Source organism: Brachionichthys hirsutus, chromosome 8 (assembly GCF_040956055.1).
Source record: "Brachionichthys hirsutus isolate HB-005 chromosome 8, CSIRO-AGI_Bhir_v1, whole genome shotgun sequence".
Classification (NCBI taxonomy): domain Eukaryota; kingdom Metazoa; phylum Chordata; class Actinopteri; order Lophiiformes; family Brachionichthyidae; genus Brachionichthys; species Brachionichthys hirsutus.
In genome coordinates, this window is record NC_090904.1 from 11,875,443 (window position 1) to 11,902,579 (window position 27,137).

The following is a 27,137-nucleotide window of genomic DNA, read 5'->3' on the forward strand; positions in this document are numbered from 1 at the left end:
GACACATAAAAAACATGATCGATCCACTCGTGATGCAGGAAATAAAAAAAAATACTTTGGTGTTGAAGAACTCCAGATGTTGAATTCGTGGCCTTAATTGTCCTGATAAAGTGGATTTATTTCGTTTCAATGGGCTACTGTTCTTTTAATAGCTTGGTTTTTGCTCAGATGGTTTTCTATTTCTTTTCTTTATTGCCTTAGAGTCTGAGTTTCAGGCCTCTCCATTTTCACTAGCTTCAACATTCTACGGCGGGGGGGGGGCTGAAAGAGATCCATCTTCATTACAACAAGGCTGCGCTGGTCTAATAGCTGACAAAGGTCCCAGGTGGACCGTCCTCTGCAAAGCAGACACCAGAAGCAGAGATGTTGGAGTGTGTCTCTTTTTCTAAGTGTGTCCAATATGTGGGGATTAGGCTCTGACGCCAAGCAGAGACATGCGAGGCTAAGATAAGTGAGGCTAAAGATAACCAGGCTCTTCCACTCAGGGTTTTACATTCAATCTTTTTTGCGTGGTCATTGCTTTGTTCCCCTGAGGCAAACGTGCATGCTTGTCTCCTACCTCTTGTATCTCCTGTATCATATCGGCGTTACAATAAATTCACTCAGGAAACCAGAGGATGTGGATAACGGATACCAGATGGATACTATATGCATGATTCACTGCTTCATGAGGTGTAGTTAATCCTTTGCCTTAGTGCATGTTGATCTCTACCCAGTTGGAAATGAGGGTTTGGGGGTGTTAGAGTGACGGCAGGGAGGCTGCACTCGTACCCCCAGCGACTCAGGCTGGACGTACCTGCCTTCTCTCCTTCACCCCTGTCGAGCACAGGCTCATTGCGATTCTGGACAGGTCGTGCAGTGATGCCACTTTACCTCAGGCAATCCCTGTTTCCTGATTCCACTCAGGCTAGCGGACAGATAACACTGACCCCGAGCTAATCCCAGATTAAACCAGAACATAAAGCACCGCCGCCGCCGCTGCCTGGCCACCTCTGACCTCGTCCACGTCTCCTGGCCCAGGCTGCCGTAGCCCTGTCTGTCGCCACTTGCCAAGACATCGTCTGGCTTGTTTAAAATAATTGATTCAGATGAAGTGAACTGCTAATGCTCCCCCTGTGACTGAAAAAACCTCCAAAACAAATCGCATTTAAGAACAATGGTGGATTTGTCGTGGTTGCAGAAGGCTTGTAGGATTTGACATGCAGGATGAGAAGGTAGCAGCATCTGTGGTGAACAGGAGAGACTGTGAATCAAGCACAGTTAAAGCAGATCCAAGTTTGTGCAGAAGTGTGTAATTAGATTACGACTCTCATTTGAGGATCTCCTTCCTCACTCTGCTGGATCCGTGTTTCCTCCTCTGCCGGATCTCCACCTTTTACATGTTTCTTCTAGATTGAGGAAGAAATGTGTTTGTGCACATTATTGGCAGAAAACACACACTGTTGGTACGGAGTCATTTTGTTTTTGTCATGGATTAATTGCTTCGTGCTTATTTTGTGCCAGAGCTTTTATGTCTGACCTTACAAGAGTTTACATAAAGACTGAGACAAATGTGTTCCTCGACTCCAAAGGCACCCTTTGGCCCTGCACCCTCTCTACCTGTCCATCAACAGGAGGCAGAAGGAGAGGGGCTTAGATGATGGGAGCCCCCCCCCCCGAGATAAGGCAATCTCTGCATGAGAGCTCATCGGAGATGACCGTGAATACAAATTGCTTCCATTAGAGGGGTGTTGGGGCAGTTGCAGGCTGCTTTAAAAGGAGCAGTGGGGCACAACAGTGGTTCCTAATTATAGAACAGGTCTGAATATGTCAAATGAGATTGGCAGGTGCAGCAACGGCGGTAAACAGTAAAGTGTCTCGTCTCGCATGGTGTCATAGGGCAACTTTTGACCACTGTGGTGCTCGATGACGTGAGATACTGGGCTGTTTTAACTGCACCTCCTATGATGGATCACATCAGTGTCTATGGAGACAGGAAGGGGGGGGGGGGGTCACACCTTTTCCACAGTGAAGGAAACCTCTATAATACGTATGAGTGAGGCAGTTGTTTGTGCAGACATGCTGTTGTGTCCTTGTTGTCTCTCCTAGCAGCAATCTGCAGAGCCTCTAAAACATGTCGACAGACACACACACACACACAGAGGATTCAGCCAAGCTTGACCACATCACCGAGAGCGCGTCACGAGAGATTACCATTCCATTGTGGGCCATGCTTTTTGGCATTACCAGTGCGTCAGATATTATCTCTAGATCTTGTGCCCTTGTATATTTGCCGTGCGCTGCGTGACACTCCGATCTGATGCGACACGGATCCTCCGACCCACCAAAGTGGCTAAGCCGATGCGAGCAGCTGCTGTGTTTGCATACTGTTATCGCCCCTGCTCATTTAGCAGCAGGGCTAACCTGCTACCCTCGCTCCGATAATCACACAGACATTCTTTAACAACTGTGTCACTCTGGTGGATTTGAAGCGTGTAATTTACACAAACCCAAATAACTACCCGTACGTGTTTGACACGAGGAAGAGTTGTGTTGAAAGGAGGGAGAGCAAAGTGAGGCGCACTCTGCCAGCAAACAGCCCATCATATTAGGGGTGTTAGAGTCACACACGTGTCCGTGTGCATGTGCATGAAAATGTTCCGTAATCTCCCTCTTTGTGATTGTGGCCTCTGTGATTTTTTTTTGTCTATATTAGGCAACTTATCTGGCAGATATAGGAAATCAGTGTGAGAACGTTTTGATAGAGTAAGATAAGAGTGAGAACCACAGCAGCTCTCTGACGCAGGCGTCTGGGGGCGGGCCAGCTCAACCCCGACTGTGGAACTCAAGTCGATTCACGGGCTTAGCCGGACCATTTATTGCCAAACGTATCATATTTGATGCGCATGGCCGTTCAGGATTTTGAGACTTCTACTTCAGAAGTTTGATTTTCTTCTTCTTGAAACACCTGATAGATACATGCCAACACATGCATCTGCATTTCCCATGAAATAAATTCCAGATTTTACAAGTTACATAAATTAGAGCACTTTTTATAATAATAATATATTTTCCTGACCTCATTCTAGATCAGATCCAGAAGATATTTTGCATCGACTGCAATATGAATAAAGATTTGAAAGTGACCCAGAATCCAGGGTCTCTTCTGGATCATCATCAAGATGCATCTGTAACATTTTGAGTTTTCTTGTTAACAAACAGACGACAGACAGACAAACGCTGGCAAATACATAAACTCCTGGTTGGAGGTAAGAATCCGAAACCAAGATAAAAGTAAAAATAAAGACAAGTGACCAAGGACAAAGTTGACCTTTCTTTCAAGGACGGAAGCTTGAAATTCTCAACAAAAAGTGAAATAAGCTTCCTCTGCATTGACATCATTTAAAATATTTGTTCAGGATTTTTGACAAGTGCTGCCTTTGATGTGTGAGAGCATACCGACTCCCACCCGCTCTTAAACGCCACAATAATCACTCCTGCCACTCCAGTGTGAATGAACTAACACACCTCTATGACTGGTTGGAAAACTGCCACAGGCCCCTGCTCAGGTAGCACAGCTTGTTTATAATGTGCCGGGGGGGGGGGGGCTGTGGGAGTATTTCTTTGTTGCTTCATCATCCGACATTAAAAGACTGATTTGAACAGAAGATTTCTAAAATTACTGTTCTTTCAGCAGAGTGGATCCTGGTTTATGAGCTCTGGCTTTAGCGCCTCACTTTAATCTTCGGACGGACGATGTTGTGGCGCAGTTTCTAATTATCAGCCGCACATTCCACATGTGAAAATCATAGACCCAAAGAACTGAGTGCGTGATTGCTGCGCAATTTGGTCAACGTTGCTCATCGCTTCCTTCCTGTCAAGAGTCAAAGCAAGAGACCACAAATGTTGATCTTGTGCCATCGCAACCCCGTAGCCTCTTTACAGTCAGTTACAGTTCTCTGCAAGCAGGGACATGCTTTGAACCGTCATTGACAGCGGCCCGCACTTTTAATCTGCCCAATTTGAAACCAGAGAGTTATGCACATGGGTGGGGACGCCCATATCGCTGTCATGTTACGAGTGTGCACTCTATTTACTCTGTTCTGATCTTCCCGGAAGAGAAATAGGAATGAATAGCTCAATATGCAACATAGAGCGCCGTCCAATCTTTGTCGTATGACAAGCATGGAGGGAAATCATTTCGTTAAGGACTAACCCTAACCAGTGTGCTCTCTCGTGACTGGAGACGCATGATCTTGAGAGAGTGCTGCGTGCCAGTAAACTGTTCCTGTCCAAACGTACTTCCAAAGTAAATTTGGCCTGTTGGCTATTAATTTAAGATGGAGAGATACGCCGTAATATGAAGGCCTGAAGCCCCTGAGATCACCGTCGGCAGCCAAGTGCTCTCTCGGGAGGAGGGGGGTTGTTTCAGCCTGACAGTGAGGCATGTCTCTGTATTGCTATACCTCATTTAAACAAGCAAGCCGAGACCAAAGTACCGTATTTTTCCGGACTAGACGTTGCACTTTTTTCATAGTTTGGCTGGTCCTGCGACTTGTACTCCGGTGAGATTTATGTATATTAAAATATGTACAGTAAGCCCCCCCCCAAGCTATCCGCGGTTCCAACTCAAGTATCCGCAACAATTTTTTCATTGTTCCTTCTCGAACAATCTCGCGAGACTGTTTCGAGATCTGAATTTTCAGCGAAATCTCGCGTGATATGAATTTTGAGATCAATCTCACAAGATCTGAATCGGTTTGTTTACCTCGTTTTTAAGGCGGCGTCGATTAATTCAGGTGTTTTTTGCAAACTTTTACAGATAGATAGAGAAAATATTCAGACGAGATCTGAAACCATCAACGCTTGCTGGAAGAATCTGTGGCCTGAAGCGGTCAGAAAAGCGGCTTCACCCCCTAAAGACAATGAAAGTGCAGCTGCAACCACGTCCGTGTGACTGAGCTCTGAGGTCGGGAGAGCGGAGCTGTAACCACATGACGGAAACACGGCCCGTGTTCACCAGAACACCACGACCCTGGACCTGATTAGTTCAACTTCCCTCCGGTGTAATCTTTTACATTTCTGTGTCGTTCCGCAAATAATTGAGATCGAAAAACAAGAAATCACTTCCTTTCGTTTCCATTCAAATGCATAATGCAACAAAAAAATGAAAGTGATTGAAAGAAAAGATACGGCGGGTGAGGATCATGTTCCTCGACGGCTTGCTTTCACCTCTAAGCCTTTGCCATTCTGTGTGTGTGTGTGGGGGGGGGGGGGGGGGTGTATTACCCAAAAACAAAGCTCTCGCTGTGTGCGCCGACCCCCCAGAGTGAACCGAACCCGTACAACGGTAATGGCCTACTTTAAGAGTTTATCTGGCTTTAATAGACATGCAGCTCCCGGACTCGAAATCACCAGGACACGTCTGTGTGCAGAAAACCGCTGTCATGCCCTAATGTGGCTGACAAAGACCAGGGCAGCTCAGCCTTTTGGGCCCTTTCCTGTTTGAGTTGTAATCCCTGAGTATTTACATGCGTGTTCCAGGGGAAGCAGCGGACAGAGGATCTCTAGCCCTGTTCCCCGGCAGTTCTGTCCTCAACAGCCTTCTATTGATATACTCACCACTGATTTGAATCTGCTATGCGGCAAATACATGAATCTTTTATATCTAGGCACCAGGAGTTCTGCTACTCCGCATCAGTCTTGATTTGAGACGATGCGTGTCCGGGTTTTTTTTTATTTATTTTTTACCCGGCACCACTCTCAGTTCAGGGATCCGCTGGAGCAGCGTAGCAACACATCCTCAATCAGCATTTCGTAGGATCATCGGCACACTAAGCCACGTCTGGCCGAATCGAAGGTTGTGTTTGGGACCGAGTTGAGACAGGCTGACAGAATAAGGAATGGTATTTAATAGCTGGAATGACTTCACTCTTTCTGGACCAGATTTATTTTTTACTTTTTCTACTGCCCTTCTCAACTTTCTTTTTACGGTCACCATGAGAGTTGGGGAATGTCTTGAAGTATGTATTGTTTATGTATGTTTTTAGGACAACTTAAGAAGTTTTGAACAGATTTTCTAGACATTTTGTGGAAAAGCGGACTATGAGGGTTTGATGGTGTCGAGCCGAGATTAGTTTTTTTTTTTTTTTTTTATGAATTCTATTTTGATTCTTGGTAATGACCTCTGAGAAATGTCATCAGAATGACCAAACCAGTCCAGAGTAAGGCCGGTCTTGGCATTGCAAAAGGATCTGTGTCTGTTATCAGAATTACATTACACAAAAATCTTTGAATGGATTTAGCTGTTTTTTTTTTAAATGATCCATTTCTATATTATATCCGGTCATCTTCATGATCCATGATGGTTTTTAAATGATTCCATTTGCGATTGATAATGGATAAGATCTTTTGTCGAGAATTACACGCTGACATCCTCATGGCGTCACACATTTTGATCTAGAACAAATTTGACATATTAAAATAACGGCGATACATCCTGGAAAAAAACAAACCCACCATCTGTTGCTTTTCTTCAATAATTGTTATCATCATCATGATGATCAAACTACTAAGGGACTTTGGCACAAAGACAAATTGTGGAAACTGAGCTGCTTCGGTGGAGGTTTGTGCCATCTGAGTGCTGATAAGCTGCAAGTCGACATCGTCTGTCAGAGGCCAATACCGAGGCTGGACAGCATAGCTCTATCTGCGAATGATTCTAGAATTACGATAATAGATCACATATGTGTTGGTGTATTGTAACGGCTGTCGGTAGAGCATGCTGTTACTGTGTTCACATTCCCTATTCAGCTGACTGATGGTCCCATCCAGCTCTCTGACAGCAAATACACCGAGCACTTGCTGACAGTCGGCCTCAGGAAAGCGTTTTGGCTGTCCCACAGAATGTGTGTGTGATATACAAGGCACTTCTGGCTGGTTCAGTCTCTCTGTGCACACACACACACACACACAAACGCAGCGAGAGTGTATGGGGACTCATCATTCAACTAAAGTCTCCAACACAAATAATCAGGGGTCCGACCACATGTTGCAGCGCCTCTGCTTTGGGCTCTGGCAGGTGTCAATCACTCTGCTGACCTGTAAACATTCCTTAGGTGGGCACAGTTATTAAATCAAACCGTACAAACAGAGCAAATGTAATGCTATTAATCGTTGCTTATTGACATAACCCCTTGTTAAATTTAGATCTGGCTTGTAATATCAGATTCCATTGGGACCGTTTAAAAGGGTCTTTAGATGGCGTTTATTTTAAGGCGGACATGTTGACGGCTTTGGCGTCCAGACTTCTTTCGCGCGACCACATCACATTGCACAGGAATGTTTCTTAGGAGCTCCAAACATGGTGAGCCCGATTCAAAGACAGAGCCTTAGTCTTGAAATGGTTCTGATTTGAAGTCTGTGTTGTACTTTCATGGTCCGACACCTCACAATAACCACCTTTCACACTTCCTTCCTTTTAATTATCTGCCGGCGTGTCTCTGTTCTAATAAACCATTTGTAAACAGTCAACCAAAGCTAACTGGATAGGACGGTTTATTCTCTGGTTTTCCTTCGCCAGATATTTTATTTTTGTCGGTTAAATCCACTCAGAAGAACTCGGGGTAACCTCAGTGCCGTGGCTCCCTGTTTCGGCTCTCTGTTGGTCCAAGAGTAAAGCCAAACCTCCTGTTTGACTGAAATGCCTGTTTGTCCAACAATATGTAAATGCCACCCTCTAATGCCTCTCCCCTATAGATTGTGAAGGAGTGTTTGCCTATGGTGTGGCATGGGGCCTTCAGGATGCCGTCTTAGCATTGGCCTCTCTGCCCTGCTTGTATATGGCTGCTGAACCAAGACCAACATATCAAACAAACACTCCGACACAGCGCTTTAGGAAGATTGGGTTACTCTAGACATGAGAGAGCATGCCCACTGCTTGGTGCACACAATCCTCTGGCCGTGTGTCAGGCATGGGGCAGTTTAAACCCACCTTAATACTGCACCCCTTACTCTACCATGGTTCAAACTTCTTCTACCATGTCTGTCAGAAGACTTGCTAGATCTTCTGATCCCACTCAGGCGGGATTAAGGCATCAACACAATGTGACAGACTCTCAGTATCACTTGCGTCTAATGCGTGGTGTTAAGTTGCAGCAGTGTTTGGTGGGAAAACCATTAGATAACTCCACGCGGGTACATGCAGGAGCAACAAAGGGAACGTGTCAGTCATGCATGCATGTTTTTGCGAGCCACAGCTGTCCTTAATGGCTATATTTCTGTCTCTAAACAGAGCTGAAGTCCACCGGTACTGCTCATCACTTCGCCTACTTCCTCAACACGTCCGATTATAGGATCCTGCGCATGGATGAGGACCATGATCGCATGTATGTTGGCAGCAAGGACCACATCCTGTCCATGGATCTCCACGACATCAACAAGGACCCACATATCGTAAGAGCATTCCCATAACTTGAGAAAATATCTTCACCTCAGGTCAACAACTGGTGGTTCCAGTGCAAAATGTTCTGTGACAACCATCTCCATTAATTTACTGTTTATTATCGTTGGAGAGCACGTTTGTGGTGTTGGTCGTTAAAGCACTGGAATTAAATCTTTACAATCCCAAAAGGGTAATGTTTTGCCTGTCTGGACTCTGCTTTTGCAAGTTTAGCCCTGAAATCTCGATCATATAGGAGAAGCTGGGTTGCGTAGATAACTTGCCCTCTGTTTGCTCCTGGCAGATCCACTGGCCAGTGTCCGAACGAAGAAGGATGGAGTGCCTAGTGAGCGGGAAGGATGCCGACGTAAGTACAGCTTGGAATGACTGTGAATGGCTGCTGCTTTTCATTTGGATGCTTAATTAGATCTGTCTGTGTTTCCAGGAGGAGTGTGCGAACTTCATCCGTCTGATTGAGCCATGGAACCGAACTCAACTTTACATCTGTGGGACGGGAGCTTACAATCCAGTCTGCACTTTTGTCAACCGTGGGCGCAAACCTCAGGTTAGGATTGAGGATGTCTCCAACTGAACAAGTAGCTTTCTCTGTGTCTGCGTCGTGAGTGGCAAAGCTCGTCTGTCCTGTTTCTTTGTCTTACCCAAGCTCTTGCTCTCCCTTTTAATGCATACCCATTACGGTGAGTTTTCTCCATCATTAAGCAGGTTTGTGGTACCTTGTCTTCGCACCTGGCATAGCGGCAAGCACAGCTGTCCTCCCCAATGAGCTGTTAAATCTACCCTGTTCGTTCTCAACCATGGGACTTTTTTTTTAAGCCAAGCCAGGCATCACTACCTCGCCATACTCCCCATTAACACCTCACTGTTCTCTAAATATTACACGTGTTCCCTCATGATGGCCAGGGGACTTTAAAAAAAAGGGACAAATAAAAAGTCTAATTTCCCACATGCCTCCAACTCAAGTTGTCCAGTCTGGTGCCAAGAACATGTCGGTAAGCATGACTTGAACTGGTCCCTTGTTGCCTCTGCATCTATCCATCCCCTCACCCATCCATCACCCATTCATGCATTCATCCAGGCCACCTGCCAGCCTCTTCCATGTAAGACACTGGGAAGTTGGAGCTCCTATCTTGGGGTGCCGATGGAATGTTCCAGTTCTAATCCAAAAATGAGTCGGGCATTTTTTTTTCCTCCATTGCATTCAAAAGACAGGTCTGAGTCGTCCTCGCTTAGCGCACCTTTCTCAAGTTACTTATGACTGCAACAACAAGAAAACACACACATCCTGACGGACGTGAGAAAACGATTCATTAACCATCCTTTTAGCATTCAGATGGATTGTCATTTTATTGCATTTGAGTTCATGATTGAGTTTCCTGGAGCTGCGTAGCTTTTGTGATCTGTAATACCCAAGTGTGTTGTCGCAGCAAAATCGTTCACTTTGAATCTACATAGCAAACTGCGAGATCCTTTATTGAATCAGAAACAGTGGGATACATTTTCCTTCCCCCCCTCCCCACTTCTGTAAGTCAGGAAGGATTCATATGGAGGTTAGGTATGGGCTTTCAGCATTTACTGGTTTCACGGTATAGATTATTGGTGTATTTATTGTGAAGGCAATGGGCAAATCTCTTTTGCTCTTGGCCTGCCGGTCAGACTATGCACTGGGTGCAACGGGGAAAATGGGAACGGGAAGCGAGACATATATGACTGTTCTCTCCGCCACAGAAAAGAAAGTAAGATAAATATTGTGGGACTGTAGATATCTGGAAAACACACGTAGATTAAAGGACGGATGCCCTCTTTGCAAAAGATTTGAGTTGTTTTTGTCCTGTAAAACCTAGCACCCAAAATATCTTACCGATTCCATTTAAATACTAGTGAAACCAATTGCCACAAAATCATGTGCAAAGGGAATTTGAGTTGCATTCACATCCAAACATTCCAAGGAATTGAACATTTCAGTAGTGCATTTTATTGCCAAGGACATAATTCCCATAAGAGTCATATAAAAGCCTGTGATGCACAGTTTCCTTGTTTATTAAAAAATAGTCGAGGGATTCACTATAATAAAGCATCTGGTCATCCTTTATTGATCCCTGGTAATAAATAATAAAATAAAATAGGTCACACAAAGAAGATCTCATACCCTTGCAGCCCTAGTCAAGAAGGTCCTTGATCCCTCGTCACCAGTGGCGTAACATCCGGACTGTGTTGCTGTCTCCTGTTTTAGACGTCCATGTATCTGCAGATGGCCCAGGCCAGAGGAAGGGCTAGCCGCGCAGCTGAACCCAGTGCGGTGCACGAGACACTTGGACTAAAGGTGTGATGTGGGCCCTATCTGCACTGCAGCCCTGCGTACTGCTTGGGCTTGTGGTCACCAGCAGCATGCGCCCTCTCTTTGTGTTTGAACACAACATCTCTTTTATTTATTTATCTCTCTAACCTTCATCATGCATCTCTTCTCGTCCGTGCACAATCATAAAGTCTTGTGCAACGTGGAATTGCTTCTAATCTCATGCCATGTGGTTAATCCAATTTTTTCTTTTCGTAACCGTCACTTTCTGAACACCCTTTCCCCAACCTTCATTGTCTTTTCTGTGCTTTGCATTTTTGCTAAATGTCAGATTTTGCATTAAAATTATGTTGCCAAGTTGGTATTGCTTTTAGGCTACTAAAAAAAAATGTTGACTTTTGCTGAACACAAATTCAATTAAATAGGCTTTCACTGCTGCTTGATGCATGGCATATTCATTTAATTTAGCATATTCTGTTTGCCGTTAATCGAGAGCAGATATGAAATCTTTTATCCTGCTTATCTGAGACCTCACCGACCCCCCCCCCCCCCCCCCACACACACACGCACACGCACACGCACACACACACACACACACACACACACCTTCTGTAGGAATGCGGTGCAGTCGCTCCCACAGAGGCGTCAGGACTAGTCAGCATCTGACCCACTCCCACAGCAGGCTCTATTGGCCTAGAGCAAACACCCGCCATCTGTAGCCAACTAGCTGTGCAGTGCAGGAAATAAAAACGGCACGTACTTGAACATGTCTCCAGTGTTTGGGTTCTCTGAGCACTTTGCAACAATATAAGGGACTTTGGAACGATGCTTTGACTGAAGTCGGACTCGTTTTGTACTCTGCTTTTCCTTTTCTTTTTTTTAATGCCTTACAACTTTTCTTAAGGGTCATATTTTACAGCGGGGTTGTAAAAACATGTACAGAGCACAGGTTCCCTGTGGCAAACATAAATGTTTGTGACCATTTTACAGGTCTGGCATGGCTGGAAGTGGGCTGCCAGCGCCTTCTTTATTTGATCTAGTTGTGATTTTAATTAAATGTGATCTAATGAACGGAGTTTGGCAAGGTGCCGCGTTCCCTCCCCTGCTTGAGTTCTGATGTACGATGACAGAGACGTCTCCGTCTCTGTAACCGTCGGGAGTGAAAAAGTGGGGATTGGACATGCTCTGGTCTGCGAGGCAAAAAACACAGGACATGTCATTGCATGCCACTAATTCATCCCCCCCACTCTCATACGTGCGATCCTGCCAATTGCATTTCAGTGCTTGTGTTCAGAATGTCGTGATCAGTATGAGTCATTCAGCCACCATGCCGCTTCTGTGTTCATTATGTTGGATTACAGGTGTCAGCAGGAGACCTGCACCATAGGCACCATGTGGCTGAGAGGTATTTGGCATGCAGCTTATTATGCTGCAGGAGGAGGCCCCACAGAACATTGTTTTGTGCAATACTATGGCATAGAGATGGATTGGAAATTCCTTGACTTCCCTGCATGTATTTTTCTGTATGAACACATGCTCATTATTCTAACACTTCAGGCAGGTCCCGCAGGAATCAGAGGAAGCGCATTGGCTGCCTCGTATTCCCTCCACAAGGGAATTACAGCGACAAGATGAAGAGTACTGAATTTATTGCCATCTCTGTATTGTCTTTCCATTTCAGGAGGAAATCTTCCATTTGGAGCCGGGCAAAGTGGAATCTGGGAAGGGAAAGTGTTCTTATGACCCGAAGCTCAACAGCGTGTCAGCTTTAATCAGTGAGTATCATCGCACTTTGGTCACATGATTAGGGTTTAGGCATCAGTACAGCCTGGCCCAGCAGTCGTCATAGCAACGGCAGTGTCCAACCATATGGGTTATGTATAAAGCGGTCAAGAAAATGGATGGATGGATATTCTATAAGTCCGGTGGAAGCATTATCTTTAAGAAAGGTGTTTCTGAGGCATATGATGGCCTAATTAACATCCAATAAAAATAATTCATGATGGCAGATGTCCTCTGTCCCTTTGTCCAAAGTCAACCAAACCACACCGTTGCCACCAATGGAAGGCGATCTTCTCCGAGGGTGTAAATCACTGGCACTGCGTTCCCCACAGTAGCACAGTGCCAGCTGGCAAGGGTGGAACCAGTACTGTCATCCCAGATGGATTTACCTTCCCCTCCACCAGTTAGCATCCTGTAGTTGCTTTACAATTATTGATTTTTAGTGACCACTAGCTCTCTCTCCATCACATTCCCACTACGCTGTCTGATTTTAACATTTCAATGACATGTTACCAGTCTCCGTATTGGACCAGGACAGTGAATATAATGATGGTAGGACAGTGTTTTTTTTGTTTATTTCATTTGCCCCCCCACCTCCTCCTGCTGTCTCCTCACTCCATCTCTGAGAGCTCTGACAGCCACGCCTGGTCCAGTGGGGCCCTTCCGGCAGCTGCAGAACCAACACCTTGCCTTCCTGTGGCTTAACAAGGCTGTTGTGTGCATGTTTCAGTCTGCACACATGGATGTGCTCATATTTTATGTGTTTGTGGAGCTGGTGCTATGGCTGTTTCAGGAGGTTTGGGTACAACAATTTATTTTACGTCCTGCAATTTTACTGGTTTCCTGTGGTTTCCAGGGAAGGATGTTATAAATTGATACTAACGCTAGAAGTAAATGGCCATCAAGGAATATAACAAATATATTTATTTCATGGTTTAGTGAGTCAACTACAGAATTCTTCAACTAAAGCTTTGGTTGATCATTCATAATTTAATAGCATATATTTATTAGATATTATTATTGAGTATGATTTGCAATGCAAATTTTTTTTTTGCTTTGCCCTAAATATTATCAGAGGATTATGCAAAACCTAAACAGAATTAACCAGCTTAAGTCTTAATAGATGGTGATGTTTCTGCTCTAACATTAATTAGCAGCATTCGCCAGCATGGTCTGCTAACTAGCTTTCGCCCTCCAGATGTAACCCAGGCAAGGAAGCATGTCACTAGTAAACTACTTAGTTTGAGGTTTTTAAGGATGTTAAAAGTAATGAAATATCTACCTATTATTATATCCGAGTCCTAACCGGGAGCTAACGTCCGATTGTGTTCGAGTCTGCAAGCTCGTGATCGGGCCCGATTTCCAATCATGAGATCGGATTGGGACATTCCGAGATTGATAACTTGCCACTTATCGTCCACGTTGCGCCTGAATGAAGACAAATCAGGATCAGTTAGTTTGTGTAATAGGTGCTGCTGAGATGTAGAGTTTTAAATATATATTTTGAAATAAAAGTCTGTGTTTTGTGCAAAGGGTTGTGCTGGAATAATCTCAAAGTAGAGGAATTTTGTTGTTGTTTATTTCTCTTTTTCAGGTGGTGAACTGTACGCCGGGGTCTATGTTGACTTCATGGGAACCGACTCGGCCATTTTCCGAACACTGGGGAGAAAGACTGCCATGCGAACAGATCAGTACAACTCCAGATGGCTAAATGGTGAGTGTCCTGTTTAGCCCATAAATGATAGGTGGGGCTTCGAAACGGCTTTCTCAATTCACAATCCCTCTGGATTCAACGTGTGTAGCTGAAATGTTAAGATTGCAGTATTTGTATATGTTTAGGATCCCTCAACAAGTGCTCAAAAGGGAAATGGTGACTGTTTATAAAGCCTTTCAGTCAGATGGTTCTCCATATACATCCCCTGCATGAACATCTCACTGCCTGATCTCCCCACAGACCCCACGTTCATCCATGTGCACCTCATCCCTGACAGCGCCGAGAGAAACGATGACAAGCTGTATTTCTTCTTCCGGGAGAAGTCCTCAGAGATGGGCCAGAGTCCCGTGACCCAGTCCCGTATCGGACGCATCTGCCTGGTGTGTACACATTTCAGAGTTGTGTTTGTGTTGTGGTGTAAACATAATGTAAAGGAAACCAGAGCCGCTGTGAGAAATAGGCTGGAGTCGCCCGCCGCGAAACAATGATCGTGGGTGCAGAGCTAGTATTTGGCCAACGCTGACGTGCTGGAATCCACGTGTGTCTTTAACCTTCCTGTCTACAATACATCCCTCTGTCTTTAAGGTCGACCTCTGACCTTTGACCCGTCGACCTTTTGACCTCCTCTCCTTGGTAATCCCAAAATGTTTGAAACCTCTCGTGCCGCAAATAACACTCTCTCTGACTTCTTCTTTGCACTCGTTCAAAATAAAGCTGCAAAACCTAAACTAGACTTCCTCTTTAAAAGCCCAGAAACGCAAATATGGCCGAGGGGAAAAACAAAACAAACAACAACGTGCATCTTAAACAATGCAAGCATGAGAAAAATGATCGTCCCAGCAGACGAGCACGGCCGCGACTGGCAAAATGCTGCATCTGTGGATTAGTCGCCTCAGCTGTTCACCGCCGTATTTATTTGAGGAGGTCAGGCGCTGACCCGGCACACAAACACTCATCCCCCTCTCAGTGGGCTCCCACAGGTCCGGCTCCTGTCATCCTTCGTCCGACACACATCTGGATGCTCTTATTGCTGTCCTTCGCACCCTGCACACCACTCAAAAAAAATGCACCCAGCAGTTTACTGTAATTACACTTGAAATTATAAGAACATTTCAACTCCCAAGTATGCGCTTTGCATTCTGGTCTCAGCTCTTTCTTACTGGGGTACATTCTGGCCTCGCTCCACCACAGATGGGAGAATCTAAAGGCGGTGTTTACCGCCACCCCCACCGCCCCGATCCCGGCTTTGCAAACCGACATGTACTGTATAGTGTGTGTGGGCGGCTCCACCTGGACAGTGGAGGATGTGAATCTGAGTGATGGAGGAACTGTACTGTGTCTCCACCCGGTCAAATGCAGAATGATGATGGAGGACACTGCTGTCTGGTCAACAAGTGGAGCACTTTCCTGAAGGCCAGGCTCATCTGCTCGGTGCCGGGGGCCGATGGCATGGAGACGCACTTCGATGAGCTCCGTGAGTACACTTTCTGATTTTTCTGTGAGTGATGCTTCACTGTTGTTTTTTTTGGTGTGAATATCCTACATATCTAGATCTGCATCTAATAATTTATTTTAAGACTGATCAGCATTTGGGCTGTAGGATATGAGAAAATATTGAAAATATTTCCCACCAGCAAAGACGACGGCATCATTTTCTACCTTATCTGACAAATAAAAGCATCCAATTGCCTCTAAAATGCTAAATATATTTACACAATAATTATTCAAGATAGTGCTGAACCAGCCAATATTTTTTAACGGGCGGCCCCGTGTCCTCGTGGGTTTTCTCTGGGTTCTTCATCTCATCTACATGAAAATGAATGGATGGATGTCCATATTATGTGGGTGATTCTTTAAAATTCTCCAAAATAATTATTGTCATTATTTCTGACACAAATGCATTTTATTTTTAACCAAGAGCATTTGTTAAACTCCTCTTTTGAACTAAATTAAATCGATTTATGCACATTGATCATTTTTACAGTAGGTTTAAAAAATATTTTTTTATTTATTCATTCAAACATTCTCGGGTTCTTGTCATGGATGCTGCGTTTTAAAGTAGAGACCATTTTTACTGAAGAACCTGACAAGAGTGTACTTGTGCGAACAAACACACACCCTGTGCCGACATAGCAGTGCACTCCCATCATATGGCCTGCAGAGCATACCCTAATGGGAATGACACACATAATGTTACAATAACACTATTGTTGCCATTTTCTTAAATAAAAGTGTAAGGGGGTGGCCTGATGGCGGGCGGATCACATCACAGCACAGGAATGTCTGTGACTGTGAGACGACCGACTCTCCAGGGGAAATTCTTTCGGCTTCTGTCTCTCGGGTTTAAGGTGGAGCCAAAGAACGATAGAGGTCCGATCTCTCCGGCTACTGTCTCTCTTCAGCTGCGTTTCCTGTGTTTTAGATGTGAAATGCTTTCAAATGAATCAATAGCTGGAGAGATGAAATGGCTGTGATGAAGAGAAGAGGAGACAAATGGAAAAGGAAGAAGGGACACAGAAAACGGCTGCGTAATCTGGATCCTTTCCTCCACTTTATTAACACACTTTATCCCCTGGAGCTCAGTGATCTGCCATTCACGACTCTGCCTTGGCCTTGGTAATCTTGTCTGTTTGCGAGCACTTGCAAATTGCCCGTTTCTGCAATCCAGCAGCTGCACATCGTCTGTTGCTTGACGCCCGCGACAGCCCGTCACGCTGTGTCCACGCTAACCCGTGTCCGTTCCATCGCTCTGGCGGTGGCAGCTGCGGAAGATAGCATGGTGGTGGAGGCGTGTGAGACTTTGGGGAATTGGAGAAATAAGGACAAAGTATTTGTTTTATTTTTTCCCCCCCAGGAATGAACTCAAGGTTGTCAAGCGTCCCCAGAGGAAGGCCTGACTGTACAGGTGCTCTAATGTGAACAGATAGGGAGGCCATCCGCTCAGATTCAAACACAATCCTCACCCCTACTATCTATCGTTCTATCGACATAGAAGCCTGACAGCTCATGTTTCATGCTGGACTATATGGAACCAGAAGAGCATAAATCTGGGCTTTTCATACTGATGCGTTCTCCTTCTGTTTCCACACTTTCTGTCCTCTAATAGTCACATTCTTTTCTTTTTTTGGTGAATCTTTCTCCAATCTTATTTTTTTCACAATGTGGTCATTTCCCTCCACAAATAGGTCATGAACGCATTCTATTGTTGGCAGTGAAAATGCCTCCTGGGAGTAGTATTTAGGTCGGGTAAGAGACTCATCACCCGTCACGCATTTAGCTCTTCTTTCTTTGTTACCGTGGACCTTTCCTCGACGTCAACAAAAAAAGATCCTCTAAATCAGCCGGCGTTCCTTGTCAGAGCCTCGTAAGACAGAGTAGGTGCATGAGCGTTTGTGATTTACAGATTGCCAGAATTGGCCTGAAACCGCATGACGCAGTCCTCCGATGGGAGAGATGCGCTTCCCCTCACGTCAAAGACGTCAGATGCAGATGCAAGAGGAGGAGAATCTCATCACACCGTGCTCAGATTTTCTGTCTCCCCTGGAGCGGTCTCGGGTGGTTTAGCAATCACACTGCTGCAGTCTAGACTGAACCAGACGGCGTGGTTTTACTGCTCTGCCATTAAATAGCATTGCGCTGGCATTCGGATTGAACTGCTGCGTTTAGGATGCTCCGGTGATAAAGCTTCTCAAGGTTAGGGCTTGATGTGTCATCATCTCGTCAATAAAGACCTTCATCCCCGAGGTTGTTGTTTGGCTTCCTGCTGCACGAAGTGGATTGCTGTGATTTTTCACCTAATTTTTCCTTCATCGGGAATGGCAGGAACGTTGTCTGCGTGGAAAATACACAAGTTTTAGATTAGATCATCTGACTATCTACATCTAGAGATGCCAATGTCAGCGCCACTGGTTGGAGTAGGATAACTAGCATTTACATTTTGTTATGCATAATATTTAAGCCCAGGAGAGGCTATCTTGACTGGCCGGGCTGTGTAGGAAGACCCGCCCACTCTTCCTGTTTTCCCACCATACCTCATCAGGTGTTCTTCGCCATCTGCTATACGCTAATAGACCATACTCTGGTGATGAAATGGATGAGAGGATCGTATTCCCGTGACGACAGATGAAAAATCATGAAAAATATCCATCAAGGAATGAACAGGAAGTTGTCGAGAAGAAACTGAGAAGCAGCTCTAACACCTTTAATTCCACACGCGACTGATAGACCCTCAGCTGACACCGGGATATGTTTTCACACCTCCACGTCTACACCAGGGTTATAATAGTTTTGGATTTTTAATTATAGTTTAGTTTTAGTTAGTTTTGAATTTGTTTTCTCTAATTCAGTTGGTTTTAGTTAGTTTTTAGAGTGGATTTGTTAGTTTTTATTAGTTTTAGTTTTGTTTTTATTCGTTTAATTTAGTTTTTATTAGTTTTAGTTTTTCATACTTTGTGTTATTTGTCAGACGCAGGATTAAAAAATAATAAAATAATACAACTCAACAAAAGATAACGTAAAATAATTTATATTTTATATATAATAATATATAATATTTTATATATAACAGTCCGCAGCATAGCTGCTTACGTGCTACAATCTCGCAGTTAGCTTTCTTGTTTCTCTCCGTCGTAATAAACACATCCCACATGGGGCTGGAGCGCTCGGCATTTCCTGCCGGCTTCCGTCGGTAGTGACGTCACCAACCCGAGTCTCAACGAGCAGTGACAGGAACAGCCGGACGGAGCCGCTGGCTCACGTAAAACTCCTCGAGCAAAATAAATCAATTTCAAAATCGATAAAGACGAAAACGAAGGGATTAGTGTCTTTAATTTTTATTAGTTTTAGTTAGTTTTGTGAACGGACAATACCGTTTTAGTTAGTTTTAGTTTTCTCTTTTAATTTTAGTTTTTATTTAGTTCAGTTAACGAAAATGTTTTTTCAATTCTAGTTTTCGTTTTTTCGTTAGTTTTCGTTAACTATAATAACCCTGGTCTACACCCACTTAATGAGGGTTTCGCCCGCTCGAAGACGCAGCAGTGGTGGCCAACCGATCAAAATAGGGAAGAGGGAGCAGCGTTGATGGCAATGCAGCCAATCTGGAAAACGTCGTTTTCAGATTGTTTCACTGCAGTTCTGTTCAAGAAGACACAAATAAATATCTGCACAGCCCCGCAGAAACTGGTCACAATGCGTATGCCGTCTTTGCACATTGTCTGCAAATATAACCAAATGCGATGTTCCCTCTCCAAGTGATTTTCTAGTTAGTGCATCAATCCTTCCAGGGATGTGCCGTCCTAATGTCTCCTGGGCTGGGAGCACTTGGATCGACTGAAAGCTGTGTCAATATTAGCTTGTGCTCTGGAGCGTGATGCTTCCTTCAGCCATCCTGTTTCCACTGACGGGATCCGATCTCTTTTCTTGCAGGAGACGTTTACATACAGTCAACCCAGGATTCCAAAAATCCTGTGATATACGGCGTCTTCTCTGTGTCGGGGTTTGTGTGCTATAATAAATACTTTACATTCATTTATATAAAGTCGATTTATCATGGGAGGCGTTTTCTGACGTTTTTTTGTCCTCTCATTTCAGGTCTGTCTTTAAAGGCTCAGCAGTTTGCGTCTACTCCATGGCTGACATCCGCATGGTCTTCAACGGACCCTTCGCCCACAAGGAGGGTCCCAATTACCAGTGGGTGGCCTACACTGGGAAGATCCCTTACCCTCGGCCCGGAACGGTGAGTTCCAATTCCACGCTTTCACCCACACACGAATCGCAGAGCAAGCTGTCATAACAGGGGTTTCTGTGTGACTTCGACCTCAAACAGAAACGATCTGACAGGAAGCAGGCGTCAGGGGGGGGCGGGTCTACTTTTGTGGTGGATTTGGGCCCTTGTTCATAGTTTCAGCGCTTGTTTTTCTCTCTCAGTGCCCCGGAGGTACGTTCACCCCCAACATGAAGTCCACTAAGGACTATCCAGATGAAGTGATTAACTTTATGAGGAATCACCCCGCCATGTACAATGCCGTGTACCCGATACACAAGCGCCCCCTTGTGGTCAGGACAAATGCAGAGTATGAGTTCACCACCATCACCGTGGACCAAGTGACGGCTGCAGATGGCAACTATGAAGTGCTCTTCTTAGGAACTGGTGAGTGGCACTTAGAATTTGATTTAATGTGATGAAATGAGGCTTTAAGGTTACTTGAAATGTAAATGAAGTCAGTCTTAGCTCATGAACCCTTTGATCATAGCCAGGAGAGGGATTGACAGCTTCAATGGGAAGCTGGATAATTGGGGGGGGGGCAGGGAATCCCCGCCTTGAAATAAATCCACATAAGTGTAGGGCTTGTCTGCCCTGCAATCATTTAACATTACGAGCATTCTTGCCTTTTACGCTTGAGTGGAAATGCAACAAATCAATGGGTTTGTACCTCGCTCTATTCACATGGAGTAAACAACAGGAGATTTGTACCTGGAGGGCAAGGGTGGCTCGACAGAGGGGGGGGGGGGGGCAATGGGCTCTCAGAAGAGGGCTCTGTTGAAGTGGGGATATCCATCAACTTAATCTTTCCCACTGGTGTAAGGGAGATTATCTATTTGTCTGCATGCCTTGAACCTTTAAATCAGGTCCCTACTATGACAGCAGTCATACTACGACAGCAGTCGCCACCACATAGTGTGCGGCGATCACATGTGGCATATCGTGCCTGTTCATTTATGTATGCATTACGGGAGGAGGCTAAATGCGTTCGTGTGCGACATCCTTTCAGCTGCTGTCAGACGGGACCGTTCAGCCCTGCATCGTCATAGATCTCAGTGGGGGGGTTGAGGATGACAGAAGAGTTTTGTCACGGCAGTGTCGTTTAGTAAAGTTTCAAGTGAATGCAAAGCCGCTAACGGAGGTGAAGAGTATAGTACAACCTGTTGATACGGGGATTATCCCATGGTGGGTTTTGCCCAGAGAATAAAGTGGACTGTTGACAGAATGTGAGGCTGCAGGTATGTTAGCTGACAGGTGTGCGTTGCGGTCCGCAGACAAGGGAACGGTTCAGAAAGTCATAGTTCTGCCCAGGGATGATCTGCAGACCGAGGAGCTGGTCCTGGAAGAGGTGGAGGTTTTTAAGGTAACGTTTATTTCATCTTATTTGACGTTGCATACCTCTGCTTCGCCGACGACACGCTGTGCTCACCAGGAATTCATTTTTTCTTCATCAAGGTCCCCACTCCGATTACGACAATGAAGATCTCGTCCAAAAGAGTAAGCATGACGGTTGCATCGCATGCAAATCATGCATGCACGCTTGATTTTCTTACCCTTTGCTTGTACGAGAGAAATGAAACCATCTTCCAAAAGAAAGCCAGTGAATTTAATGCAGCGTGGAAAGGTCACAAGCTACGTACATCCAGCTGCGCTTCCTTCATAAGTCAGAGTAACTGTAAGTCTGCAGGCGGCAACAGAGAGACAGATATGGAAAGAAAAATCAAAAGTTTGTGTTGCATTTCAGCGTTATAGGAATTCTCGGCCTCTACGCGGCATGACATCGTTCCACAGAGAGTTTGTGTTACACACAGCCTGCCAGACTGATGAATTTCACATCAACGTGGCAATCTGAGAAGGATTAGCTCAGTGTCCTGTCAGGTGATGGCGAACCTGCTGGACCGTGCAGGACTGATTTTAAACGTACCCCAGTACATTCATCTGGGTTAGCGGAATAATCCCAAGAAATGCATGAGCCTTACCAGCTCCTGGATGTTGTTTTATGCTGAATTGAAGTACCCAGGCTCCGTCATCCTCGGTATCCTCGATCTTGAATTCTAGTGCCTGACGTAAACTGACCTAAATGAATGGCTGATATCTGCCTCCTTGTTTTTTTCTCCTCTCTGAGCAGCCGTCCTATGAAATGTCAGCATGTTTTCCATTCATCCCTCTTTTCAATCTCATCACATTTCCCTCCAGCGTCGTGCGTGACACCATTTTTCCGCCCTCTTCTCCCCAACAGCAACAGCTGTACGTGTCGTCTGTGGTCGGACTGACCCAGTTGGCGCTGCACCGGTGCGATGTGTACGGCGAGGCCTGCGCTGACTGCTGCCTGGCCAGAGACCCGTATTGCGCCTGGGACGGCAAGTCCTGCTCCCGCTACTCGGCTTCGCAGAAGAGGTAAGCACCAGCGGCGGTGTTAGCATGGGCGAGGCTAACTTCATGACTCGGCGCCCTGGATGGTGCTCAGATTGGGCTGAAAGGCTGTTTGGTGGGCATTGTGGGTAACGGGGTGTGAATTCACATCCTCGTTGTGCAGTGAAATAGGGTTTGCGTTGATCCATTTCACACTAATACCCTTATTATATATTGACGAATGGCTTTGAATGGCATGCAGCTGCTTTATGATTGTTTTTTCTCTCCTTATTTGGCTACACTGGTCTGACCCCTTTAGACGGAGCCGGAGGCAGGACGTCAAGTACGGGAACCCCATCCGCCTGTGCCGGGGCTTCAACTCCAATGGTGAGATTCCTGTCCTCCAGCCTCGCGGCTTTTCCTTTCGGCTTCTTGCTGTTTATCTTTAGACATTAATGATATATTCATTGTGCTTTTCACTAGTGCTGCTCCAAGCGCCTCGTGGTGTCAAGTTTTTTAACGACTAAATTCCGGCGGCTATGCGGCTCTTCATTTGAGTGCTTTATCGCTGTGAGCTTTGGTTGTTGGCGTTTTGTCGTGCAAGCCTCTCGTTCTGTCCGTCCCACAGCCAATAAGAACACCCTGGAGATGGTGCAGTATGGGGTGGAGGGAAGCAGTACCTTCCTGGAGTGTCAGGCCCGTTCGCCACACGCCGTCATCAAATGGCATCTGCAGAGAGATAACAGCGACCGCAGGAAAGAGGCGAGTAAATGCAGCACCTAATCCCTTTTCCAATAATCTGATAGCATCATTTATTTGATGCAAGCTGAGATTGATTCTACTGACAGACCTCCAAGTGTCCTCAGACCGGAGGAAGGACACAGAAAGGGCAGATCTGCAACAGCCCTTTGCAGTCATTTGTAACCCCGAGGCCCTGGTTAATGTTTTATTATTTTTTCACTGCACCCCCCTTTTATTGGCCAGCCTGCTGGATGGCCTCGGTTTCTACAGGCAGAGCCGACATTGCTGCCGTCCAGCACATCTGGCTCTGAGTTAAAAGGCTGTCAACACATAATCAGATTCCTCTGAGCGGATGCAGAGAAACGGATTCATAGATTTACTGTTTGGTTACATTTGAGTTTATTAACAGGATGCTAATGCAGGCGATGTAGATGGATGCCAATATATTACTTGGATTTGAATAAACATTATACATATGCACTCGTTATGAATGTATATGAATACGTTCAGGTATATGTTGCTATAAATGCTTTTTTAAATATTTTGTGGGCAGCCTATTGTTTTTTTTTTGTGGGGGGGGGGGGGGGGGCATAAATAACACAGAAACATTTAATTCTATTGATAATGTAAACGACTGGAAACCAGTTCAGATTGCGGCTTTGACTTACACCCAACACAGCCAGCCCTTCTGCAGATGTTAACTGAGCTGCTCGTCATTCTGTCGCTGCAGATGCGCTCTGACGGCCGGGTTTTGAAGACGGAACAGGGTCTCCTCCTCCGGTCTCTGCAGCCCTCTGACTCCGGCATGTACCAATGTACGGCCACGGAGAAGAACTTCAAGCACTCGCTGGTCAAGCTGCAGCTGGTGGTTCTGTCCAGCCGTGCCGTTAACAACGTGCTGGTTGAGGCGGCAGGAGGACTGGTGCCGTCCTCTCTGCACTCCAGCAGCACCCAGTGGACCGCCAGCGCCGGCCAGTACAAGGACCTGCTGACCATCCTGAGCCAGCCGGAGATGACCCTGATCAATCAGTACTGTCAGGACTACTGGCAGTTCGGAGACCCGCTGCTGGGTGCTCTCAAGGGCAAAGACCTGAAGGAGCTCAAGGAGCAAAAGAAGCCCCGCAACCGCCGGCATCACGGGGAGGGGGAAGAGAACGAGGAGCAGGAGGAGGTAGAGACATGAGGAGACCAATGTTATGTGAGACGCACTCTCGATCCACCCTTCCCATCCACCCTGCGAAAACCGGGAGAGACTCATCAAGAGTAGTGAAATGAAAAAAAATCCACAAATGGGGAAGAAACAAAACCCCACACGCATCCTCTCAAACAGTAAGATATATGATCACAGTATTTATTGTAGGTTGTATATAGTATCATTCTGTGGATTTCTTTGTACTTATAGAAGAAAAAACATGCTCTTTGTGTATAGGTACCTTTTGGGCAAATATTATTATTATTGACGTTGTTAATTTTATTGTTGCTGTTACTGTCAATACAAAAAGCTCATCTGTCGGCATTTTTATGACCTTTGTGTGCTTGGAATCTGTTATCAGGCAAGTAAGCTGTTCGGATGGAGCTTGGAGAAGCTCTCTGGGATGGGGGGGTGGGAGGTGAGATGTTGATAAGGGGTGATGGGATTTTAGTTGTTGTTGTTTTTCGTGCTTGCTTTGACTCGATGCCGGGACTCATTTATGGGACTCATTTATTTCTGGACACTCCATGAAAGCCTGTGACGCAACCTCCTTGTGGTTGCATGTAGACAGAGACTTGATATTGCAAGGGGACCATCGGCACATGGTCCCGGTTATTCTTTGGGGGGGGAATTGATGCGTCTCCCCGCGAGAGCCCAGATGTTCAGATGACTGTTCGTGTATTTTCTTTTATGTAATTGGGTCTTTTGATAGGAGCCATCGTTCATTTCTTGTATTGGCTTCCTGGTTTTAGGATTGCCTGCTATTCTTCCAGGCAAAATACTCATTCTGAATATTTAAATTCCAATTATACTTGTGAGTAACCTGCAGCGCCTTCTGACCGTGACTTTTCAAGAGGAGCCAGCGTGACGGTTTGTTTTCTTCAAGGTAAAATGCAAAACATTCTTTGAAGCTGTGACAAAGGGTCAAGTTTCTGCAAAAGAAAAGGGGCATTATTTCGACGTTAAGGGGCATCAGCTGGAGATAAAATACGACAAGCACGCTTGGGGCAAGCTATAGGCAACTTTGTAAAAAACCCACTTTAAGATTAGGCAGCGGTTGTTTGTTCACACACACACAGAGTCTTTCCTTCTTTGACATTCATTTGTAGAAAAAACGAACGACAGATCATCGTAACAATGTTGTGACACTAACCAAACTATCGGGAAGCTGGCTTTCATTGTGTGCATGAACCTGTATTTGTACTGTAATTCTAAAGAGACTTTGTGACTGTTTTTGTTTACCCGTTTGTTTGTTTTTCATCTTTAGGGTTGTACAGTACGGTGTCTGAGGGATATTCTCAGTACAGGAAATGTCGAAAACAAAAAGCTTCAACAACGCCCCCCCGATTCAGATATACCCTGTATGAACCGTGATTTTTTTTTTTTTTTTTTATTGATGCAGATTCTGTCTGAGCCTTATTCCCAGATTTGATCGCAGCTCCTGATTGTCTCCATCACGCGAGACCAGGGCTTATAAAATTCTAAGAAAAGTTGAACAATTTTTTGTTGTTTTTTTGTTTTTGTTTTTTTAAATAAGTGTAGTTTCTGAGTGTGTTTGTTTGTTTTTGTATTTTTGCATCATCGGACTTTATGTTAAAAAGAAAAAAACTAAATGCACAGAGGTGATGTTATTGTAATGACTTGTGTAAATGACTATATCTTCCCTTTCCATTGTGGTTGCTGACTAATAAATTAAAGCTCTATATTTTATAAGAATGGAATGCCCAGTTCACCCCCCCTTATTGTGATTGCCTTGAAACTGGATGTTTTCCATGTGCTGCACAGAAACCTCTGGATACTAGGAATAAAGTTGTACTTGTTAAAGATATATGGATGCACATTTTGTGTCAAATATTCACACTGCATTTATGTTACAAGGTAAAATGCCTCGTGAAAGCAAGTCTGGCTCACAGCAGAATTACTCCTTTCCTGTATTTCAGCTTCATTAAAGTGCGCTACCATTCCTCGTTACGGATCGGAATATGGCATCACAAAGGTCATCCCACAAAGAGACGAGCCATAGGACGAGCTCTGTTCCCCTTGCTTATCTGATTCCTACTGAGGAACGGCACATCGGATGACGAGAGACATAATGAGGGATTGGCAGTCCTTTGCAGAGAACAACAATATTCAGGGTTGCCTCCCCCCACAGTGGCTGTTATAACGAGGCCGGTATCGTCACCATATCTACTAGAAACAGCCTCTGAATCAGAAACTGGCTCAAAACCATGAAGCTGATCCACACTGGAAATTCAAGACTACCGACAACCAAAAGTTGACCTTTCTTCTTTGATCAGATGTTTCTCTGTGCCGTTCTCTTGCAGAGTTCTGTCTGTGGTACACTGATTCCATGGCAGCGCCTCACATGACACAAGATCCCTAAAGTCACTCAAGCGACTGTTTTGATGTGGAATGCAGCGCCGTCTTATCGTGGAGCCCGATCTGGTGCTCGGTGGCCGGGAAGAAGTCGTGGTATTCTCTGCTCTGGCTGGTGCAGCGGGAGCTGCTGGACACTTGCTGCATTGTTGGAGCAGAGAAACTCGGAGGTCTGGGGATGAGAAGGAGACATTTGGAAGGCAACAGAACTCATTAAAGTTCTGAAGAGCTAATATTTATTTAATGCTTCAAAATGATTTTCTTTGTGTGTGTCTGTATAGGTGTGTGTGTGTGTGTGTGTGTGTGTGTGTGTGTGTGTGTGGAATGGGTTGCAGCTTACATGGTTGTGAGGACCGACCCACTACACCCCACCCTGCCCTGATCCAGGGGCCTCCAAAGTGGAGTAACACTGCTCTCTGCTGCTCCTATCAGATTACAACAGCGCTGCTAACACCTGCATTACGCACCACTGACCAGCAGGTGGCG

At 45.3% G+C, this 27,137-nt stretch overlaps 1 protein-coding gene across 1 annotated transcript in view; it reads left to right on the top strand.

Annotated features, from left to right (window-relative positions):
- Positions 1-24,266, top strand: part of sema3fb (sema domain, immunoglobulin domain (Ig), short basic domain, secreted, (semaphorin) 3Fb) — a 43,711-nt gene extending 19,445 nt beyond the window's left edge. Inside the window, exons 3-19 of the mRNA XM_068742618.1 lie at positions 8,273-8,433; positions 8,724-8,786; positions 8,865-8,984; positions 10,671-10,760; positions 12,415-12,508; positions 14,110-14,229; positions 14,470-14,609; positions 15,589-15,703; positions 19,654-19,723; positions 19,819-19,963; positions 20,155-20,377; positions 21,265-21,353; positions 21,446-21,487; positions 22,230-22,386; positions 22,646-22,729; positions 22,971-23,104; positions 23,814-24,266. Of these exons, the coding sequence (XP_068598719.1) occupies positions 8,273-8,433; positions 8,724-8,786; positions 8,865-8,984; positions 10,671-10,760; positions 12,415-12,508; positions 14,110-14,229; positions 14,470-14,609; positions 15,589-15,703; positions 19,654-19,723; positions 19,819-19,963; positions 20,155-20,377; positions 21,265-21,353; positions 21,446-21,487; positions 22,230-22,386; positions 22,646-22,729; positions 22,971-23,104; positions 23,814-24,266 (2,300 nt within the window). The remainder of the gene's footprint in view (positions 1-8,272; positions 8,434-8,723; positions 8,787-8,864; positions 8,985-10,670; positions 10,761-12,414; positions 12,509-14,109; positions 14,230-14,469; positions 14,610-15,588; positions 15,704-19,653; positions 19,724-19,818; positions 19,964-20,154; positions 20,378-21,264; positions 21,354-21,445; positions 21,488-22,229; positions 22,387-22,645; positions 22,730-22,970; positions 23,105-23,813) is intronic.
- The last annotated feature ends 2,871 nt before the right edge of the window (positions 24,267-27,137 follow it).